General features: G+C 37.2%; 1 protein-coding gene across 2 annotated transcripts; it reads right to left on the bottom strand.

Moving 5' to 3' along the window:
* LOC100889459 (zinc finger protein 511) lies at positions 1-5,950 on the bottom strand. 2 transcript variants are annotated; one of them, XM_011662391.2, is made up of 7 exons: positions 5,881-5,950; positions 4,979-5,207; positions 3,850-4,051; positions 2,777-2,886; positions 2,093-2,203; positions 1,557-1,644; positions 1-612 (listed from the first exon to the last, which is right to left on the bottom strand). In XM_011662391.2, the coding sequence occupies exons 2-6, from the start codon at positions 5,155-5,157 to the stop codon at positions 1,581-1,583; spliced, it is 666 nt and encodes a 221-aa protein (XP_011660693.1). In that variant the 5' UTR covers positions 5,158-5,207; positions 5,881-5,950; the 3' UTR covers positions 1-612; positions 1,557-1,580. The 2 variants fall into 2 exon arrangements, with proteins under 2 accessions (XP_011660693.1, XP_011660694.1); XM_011662392.2 differs by having other exon boundaries at positions 3,850-4,048; positions 5,881-5,948.
* Positions 5,951-7,902: the final 1,952 nt, after the last annotated feature.

The raw sequence follows: 7,902 nt of genomic DNA, 5'->3' as shown, positions 1-7,902 counted from the left end.
AATTCAAAATGAGTTTAATACCTGAAGTAGGAAATACATTTCCTCACTGTTAATAAATTGAATGCTGCAGCAGCGCAACATTTTATCGTGGATATGTCTATACATGGGGGTATCAATACACATGTATCATCCCTCAAAGAGTCTTTTAAATTGTCTTGTTTGGAGCCAGATGGTCATTAGCTCTATGTAAAATGAAAAGAGTTAACGGCTTTCTTGCACAAAACAGACGATACACCCATATCTATACAAATTGACTGGAACAATGGCTGGTACATGATTGTATTTCAGGCCCATGTTTCATACAGCTACGCTTGCGACTCTGACTTGTTGATATTGCCAAAGACCACATGCTCCCTATGTCGCTTCACCCGGTCAGTTTGACTTGCTGATATCGCCAAAGACCACATGCTCCCTATGTCACCTCACCAAGCCACTTTGACTTGTTGATATCGCCAAAGACCACGTGCCCTGTATGTGGCTCTACAGAGCTGCTATGCCTTTAGCGTTGGTGAGCAGATCCAGTCTTCACCGCTTGTCTGCTTCTCACTTCCACCTGCTCTTGGACGTCTGTTACATTCTTCCAAATGATCTCACCATTCTGAGTCAAGAATCCTAAGTATACAAGCATACAAGCATAAAACTTAACATTCTTATAATTTTAAATCTTTCTTAAAGGTAAAGACCGGTAATGGTAAAATTGCGGTTTAAGGGTTTTGGGTGCAACATGTACATTCAATATTGTTTAGATATTGCCTTCAGAGGTTTAGATGGCAAATACTTCAACCTGAATTTGCAAAAAAGCAGAAATATTATATGCCCACATGTTCAATGTTGAAGTGCATCCGCGATATCTATCTAGGCCTGTTTGATATGATAATTTACCAAATATATCAATTAGTAGGCGGTTTCCCGGCAAAATTTGTATCATCACGTATTAGTCAAAACATATTCTATTATTTTTTTACACGATTGGTTATAAGAGCTTCCATTTCATTTTTTGAGAGGGGGGCGTTTCCAAAACTGGTCTATACCTTTATAGTAAGCACTGGTCTGATTTTGGCATATTGGACAACTTGTGCTGACATAAAACATCAAGTGCCTGCTTACAACGAAAAAATACAACATATCCTTTATATTTCATCCACTGTTCTGCAACAATGGATTTACAATTTTTCCATGATTAGGAATAAAAGAGCAAATGAGAAATTTGTTGATAAGAAGTACCTTTCACAACTATGTTTCAAATTTGTTCAAGCTGGGTCCTCTTTCATAAACATTATTATCAATAACATGCTATAATGACTGTCAAAAGCTACTAAAATCATTGCATTTGATTGGCCAAGAGTAAGTTTATCACTGAATTTTAGCTCTAGGTAATTGTATTCGGTCAATCTCAATGTGATGGTTATTTTACCTGACTGCTAAGAAAGCATAAATGCTTGTAAGTAAGAAACAGGGCCCTACTTCTCTGCTTTTTTTGTATCGCCCGTTTTAAGGCGACTTTTTGTAAGGGTTGGATTACCCCCTTTAAACTTGGGATTTAACTGCTCACTCACCTCAAGGTCAAAGGTAAAAAGTCCTCAACTTCCAGGACTATTGAAGAACTCTGAATGTCCTATACCAAAGCTTATGGCCTCTGGTACCCTGTGAAATAGTTCAAAATGTTTGATTAAGCTTGATGATGTACACTTTGTACAGAGGGGTGGGGAGCACACAACCCACAAAATGACTCTTGTCTATGTTCTTCTGTAGACCCATTACATGAGTGAAAAACACTTTTGTCATTTTACATTTCGAAAAATGCTTCTTCTCCTGTATGAGTCTTGTGCTATAGGTTATAAACTCACTTTGTTGAAATGGACAATTAACCATGTACCTGATGTTCTTTAGACCTATTGAATGAGTGAAAATGAGTGAAAAACAACTTGAAAATCTTCCAACTTACTAGTATAGGAGCCAAGGCTATAAACTCTCTTCGTAGAAGATGGCTATTTGGCAATGTAAGTGTACTTCTTTATACCACTGAAAGAGTAAAAAGGAATTAAGATTTCAAAATTTCTAACTTAATACGTGCCATAAGGTTATAACTTACTTTGTAGAAGATGGACAATTAGCTTTGGAGGTGCTCTTCTTTTGATCTGCAACATCTACGTCTCTGCTTTCTTCAAGGCCTCCGGTCGTATCTACCGTTCTAAAACTTTGCCTATGGAAGACAAATTGACGAGATTAGATAACACACGTGAGAATAAAAGGCAAGATCTATTAAAGCCCCACTGTACTACTTGTAGCTACTTGCTCCCTCTATATAGAAAACAATGGCTAAGCGGTGACCATTGGTCCCCCATGATCCTCTTTTTCTTATGTTAATTGAGAGCTGAGTTGATGAGATAGCCACCTGTCAGTGACATTCCTAGCCAAACTAGTACAGATGGCCTTTAAAGATCTGACAATCGCTAAATTCATCACACTGTAAAAAATTCTGTTCATTTCTTTTAATCAAAAAAAATCTCAGGGCACATAGAAAATCTAATGGTCCACATGCATATTTCAGTAAACCTTATTTGTTTTCTTTCAATCTAGTCCAGTAAGTTTTGACCGGTATAGATTTTTTTAAATTATATAATATCATCACCTATGAAACACAGAGAAAAGCAGCTACCGTTTACATGTAATAATCAATTTTTCGAATCGTTTTATATACATGAACTTTCCTCAAAATATAAATAGAAACCAAAGACATTGTTTCTGTTGTCAACAAACTTAGTAATGGTGTTACCTTCTGTCAAAAAGAAAGTTTGCAGGGTAGCCATGGCAACTGGTCATGTGATCTAGCCTGCTCTGTGCATCCATGAAGTGACTGTTGCAGTTTTCTTCAAGGCAGCAATACTATATGAAGTGGAAATAGTGAAAATAAAATTTACTCAATAAACTATCAATAAAATTAATGCAAAATAATGTAAAGTCCATCTGGATTACTACGCTCATAAATGTACTTCTCCACCCTGTCTTATAAAGAGCTGATATCAATCGCAACTCATTTGCGATTGATATCATTCACAACTATGTATATAAAAGATTGAGGACTGCAAACTTGCTATTGATTAGAGGACTTACGATTGACTTGGATCGGTCAATTGCAACTCTTTATAAGACAGGGCCCAGGAGTGGTTTTTTGTAACATTGTTGGGGCACCACCGAGGATTTGATATGCATTTGAATAGGAAGTAAGAACCATACAAATAAGATATATAAATTAAATGAAATATAAAATTTCTGTTAAATAAGTATAATAATCAGTATGAATAGCATGGGTAACTCTGACACTTTTGTTGAGTAATTTGTTACACTGTCTTGCTAGTGTTTTTTTTACTCTGTTTGTACATGACAGTATGTTTTAGTATGTTTTTTGTTCTGTTCTTTTGTTCTTTTTTTCTTTTTTCCTGTATGTGTGTGTTGATAGGGGTAGGCTTTCATATATTATAAGGAATCCCTCCTTTCTGCCTATCCCAAATGCTCTTAAAAAGTGCCATTTTTATTTGTTATCATTATTTGTTTTGTTATCATTCCATTCTGTATTTGTATTTTTTAAAGCCCCACTGTTCTACTTCTAGCTACTTGCTCCCTCTATATAGAAAGCAATGCCTAATCGGTAACCATTGGTCCCCCATGATCCTCTTTTTCTTATGTTAATTGAGAGCTAAGTTGATGAGATACATGTAGCCACCTGTCAGTGACCACCTTGGGTGGTCTAATCCTTCCTAGCCAAACTACATGTAGTACAGACGGGCTTTACATGTTTTTAAGAAGAGTGTTGAATAAACTTTGAATTGAATAGAACAATCATCATACCATAGGTTGCTGTTGTGAGAGCAGTGAGAAGAAGCTATCATGATTCTCTGTGAGGTGGATCTCTAGAAGATGATTGGTTGAATAGAAGCGCTGACAGTAACGACACACAAAGCGATGGCACATCGTGTAGTGAGCTTCAAAATTAGTCATGCTCGCAAACGATTGGTTGCAGCCGGGCACGTGACATTCACAGCCACTGCTGCTGGAAAAGGAATGATTATGATACCCAGAATGTTGTTAAAGGGATTGGGTAACTTTGTCTCAGATCCTTAAAAAAAATCCTTGATTTAGCTCATGCTGCAATTATAAATATAAACCTTTAGGTCAGTCAGGAATCCCATGATGTTTATAAGCCGATTGACTGTCTGATTATCAAGATATTTATGGTTGAAAATCGAAATCAAATTTTGCGTTTTGCTAACGGTTTTCATAACACTACAGTATATAGGGGAAAATGAGTAACGGTATGATAAAAACCGGTCACTCAAAGATTTTTACTTTTTTGAGGCACTTCATGATAATTTCGAAGGGCAATTTTTTTAGGGCTTCGATATTACACCATATCACAGAAACTTTTAAGTTTTTAACACGTAAGGCCGTGCATCTCAGATTTAACATTGTTATACGATCCCTTTAATGAGCCCTTGACTCAAAGTACATAGGACTTCAAGCTTCATGGGCATCAGATCATACTACTCCTTCCAAGTTGTTCAATTATTTTATATGCTCAAATTTTTTTTTGTGGACCACCCTCCTACATACATGTAAAGAAATTACAATGCAGAGTTTCGAGACAAAAATACAAAATAATAAAAATGACAAACAGGGAGTATTTGAATTTCATGATGTATTGGTTGTTTCAATAAAAATGATTTTGGTTGATGAAACATGCTGAGCAAGAAAAATAATCAATGTTAAGTGAATAGCAAAAGTTGAAACAAACAACCTGGCCCTTTAGAAAGATACTTGATTGAAACAATTATTAAATAAAATCAGGCTTTGGGCTATGCATCATACAAACAATGGCTAAAATATTTTGAAGTTCACTTTCAAAGTCAAGCTTGCACATTTTAGGGGGTTGTTTTTATTTTTCTTCTTTTCTTTCTTTCTCCTTTCATCACTCACTCACCAAACAGCTTCTTGTTCATCATCCTGACAGGTGATTCCTTTTATTGCACTGTTAGATTCATATTGCACATCATGTGAATTGGCAGCTGGCTCAGAGATGTGACCCCTACCAGTCCAGATGAACTGCTTGGCCTGATGAAAACCAATCCTCTGATCCGGAGATCTCTCTCGTTTCTGCATCTGGAGTCGATACCACTACACCATGCAGCTAGAAGAATGACTACTCACCCCTGTAAATATTGTTTTAAATAATAAAATGAAATTTAAAAAAAAATCAAGAATCACTAGATCTAAATAAGGTGTTGTGGCTAGATAAAGCCAGGTATACACGTCTAGCCTACAATGTATGAGGTCTAAACTAATAGTACGGTATGTACCTCATACCCGATCTAGCGCTAAATTATAAAGAGATTTTTGTTTTCTTCTCCAAGCTAATGTTAGACCATTGCATTGCCATTCTCTCTCGATCTTGTATCCTTCCTCCGCTCAGGTCGGAGATCGTCTTGATAGTGTTTGCGTTCTGGTGTTTTATACAGAGGAGTTTTAAAGTTCAGACAATGTTTTTTACACACTAAGTAAGACCTAATGCTGTTATGTGTGGCTAAAAAATAAAAACAGACATGTCTACATTCCAGCTTTAATTTAAGCTTTGAGCCGGGCACAACTGTAAGGGCTACGATAATTCCAGGGAGCTCCGCCCGAGAGCTTCGGCGGCGGAGCTCCCCGGATTAGTGCTAAGGCCGACATGTCCTTCTCTAGTCTAGGGCTCGGCTTGCGGGAAAATTACCATTAACAGTTTACCTAGAATCCTGATATATATGTCACACATTCCCACATTTCAATTCAAACTAATTAATTCAAATTGTTACTGATAACTGAAAATAGTAATATTGCAAAACTCACAAGAAATAGTCAACCTTCGCTGCGGATTATCGATGATTATCGCACGCCCTCTCGTGTTCATCGCATGCGTTTTTTTTTTTTTTTTTCTTTTCCTTTTTTTCCATTTTATTTATTTACCTTTTTTAAATCTTTTTTTGTTCCCTTCTTTTTTTTTAGTGGGGAGGGTGTCATGTTTGGTACGTAGTTAATGTTTTAGCAAGCAGGTTTTTTTGTTTTCGTGAAATGATGACTGTCCGCTCCACGATGATAAATGAACTATCAGATTGTAAAATGTCCCCTCCCTCCTCCCCCCCCCCCCCCCTCCTCCACAAGTATTTCTACCTGTGATACACTATAAATCCTTATTCCCCCTTCCCAGTCATGGGTATAGCCCTAAGGGTTGGCACCTGTAGATATTAATTCTGCACTCTTCAGTGTCAGATTGACAAAATCGTCAAACTTTTTCCTGCTTGAAAAAAAAATATTTAGACAGTGCCCCCTATAATTATATTGCTAGTTTTCTACATTTTGATATCACGGGTGCTTTACCTTGAAAAGGGGCATTTTGAATAGCGCTGAAACTGGGCACGGTTCTATGCTAGCCCTGCAAAATGAAACTGTCAATGTTTATAAAGGAAGAATATTGGGACCCTCCCAGCTAAACTGCACTATTATAGGCCCTAGTCGTAGCTCACCTGCACAATTAAAATCCCCTCTAATTCTAAAAAGGTATCGGGCCCAATTTGATTTTCAAGAAATCGGCACATTTTATAAGTGGCATGGGAAGTATAGGAAATGGGGCACATATCAGAACGGAAAATCCTTATTTACCACAAGGGAAAAGGGGCTGCCCAGACATGACAAGGCAAACTTATTAATAGAAAGAAAAAGGGCCAATTTTCTTGAAGGGAAAAGGGTCCCTTGTGTACGGGCCCTTAATTACAAGAAATTTATTTAAAAAATAGCCACTTTCGGCAGAAATAGGATACTTTAGGGGTACTCAGTTGAGAAAATTAGGCATGCCTACTGTGCCCCCTGCCCTCGGGATCGTTGCTCCTAGTCAAAAAGTTTTTTAATGATGATGATTTTCATCTTACAAAAAAGATTACTGTAACCAACAAAGATTTGTCAGACATAAGAATCATTGCAATTATTTTTTTTAAGAATTACTAGTTCTTCTATAGGGTCCTACGTGATCAAACCGAAGTCAGCCGACTTTCAAGCATGTGAAGCCCAGCATAATATTATCATTATTATAATATTATTTCTAACAAGACGAAAGACAATGATGTCTCAATGAGCTTTACAAACATTTAAAAAAAATGTAATGATTTATCTGCTGTGAAAGAATCACAAGTAGTAAGGAAAAGGGTAAGTTTATGGCATAATGAAATAACAAGATAAATTAAATAAGTTTATTGATTTCCTTTGCAACTAAGGTTTAACTAAGGATTTATTTTTAAAAAAATAGACTACATAATTATCTTGCTCTCATGAGCGTCAATTATAGGAAGGACAGGAGAACACACCCTTCCCCCCCCCCCCAGGGGCGGATCCAGCCGGCGGCAAGGGGGGGGGGGCCAAATAGGGGGCCCAATTCGTGAGAAAATGTTTAGTATTGCACTGTATAAGACCAAACATAATTTAATCAGATGTTATGGTAATGATTGCTAACAAACATAAATATTTTTGAACTCGAATCGTAAAGTCCGCAACTTCCGAGTTATTTCTATTCGAATGTTGTGAGCTTGCTACGAATTGGTGGTCATCAGCTTTGTGAAAATTTGTGACATTAATCTGTGAAACAATTTCTTAGTGTACAGCGGGGTGTACAGAGCATCATTATTTCTTGTGTCGATTTGTCTCTCTCGCTCTCTCTCTCTCTCTCTCTCTCTCTCTCTCTCCCTGTCTCTATCTCTATTTTTTATTCATTTTTCTTTGCATCCGTCACCCCTCTCTCTCTCAATCCCCCACTATTCCGTTGATTTCTGTCCCGTTACTTCTGCCCCCCCCCCCATCCCTCATTCTCCCTCACTCTCGATC

The sequence above is a fragment of the Strongylocentrotus purpuratus genome, unplaced genomic scaffold (assembly GCF_000002235.5).
Source record: "Strongylocentrotus purpuratus isolate Spur 01 unplaced genomic scaffold, Spur_5.0 spur5_scaffold_1, whole genome shotgun sequence".
NCBI classification, from domain to species: Eukaryota; Metazoa; Echinodermata; class Echinoidea; order Camarodonta; family Strongylocentrotidae; genus Strongylocentrotus; species Strongylocentrotus purpuratus.
Note: the sequence above shows the minus strand (reverse complement) of the source record. Positions and strands in the feature narration are given on the sequence as shown.

Coding starts and splice junctions, on each gene's coding strand:
- LOC100889459 (XM_011662391.2), bottom strand. CDS start 5,157: ATGCAGAAACGAGAGAGATCTCCGGATCAGAGGATTGGTTTTCATCAG. Junction 4,052..4,978: donor GATGAACAAGAAGCTGTTTG/GTGAGTGAGTGA, acceptor TTCCTTTTCCAG/CAGCAGTGGCTGTGAATGTC. Junction 1,645..2,092: donor AATTGTCCATCTTCTACAAA/GTAAGTTATAAC, acceptor ACTATTTCACAG/GGTACCAGAGGCCATAAGCT.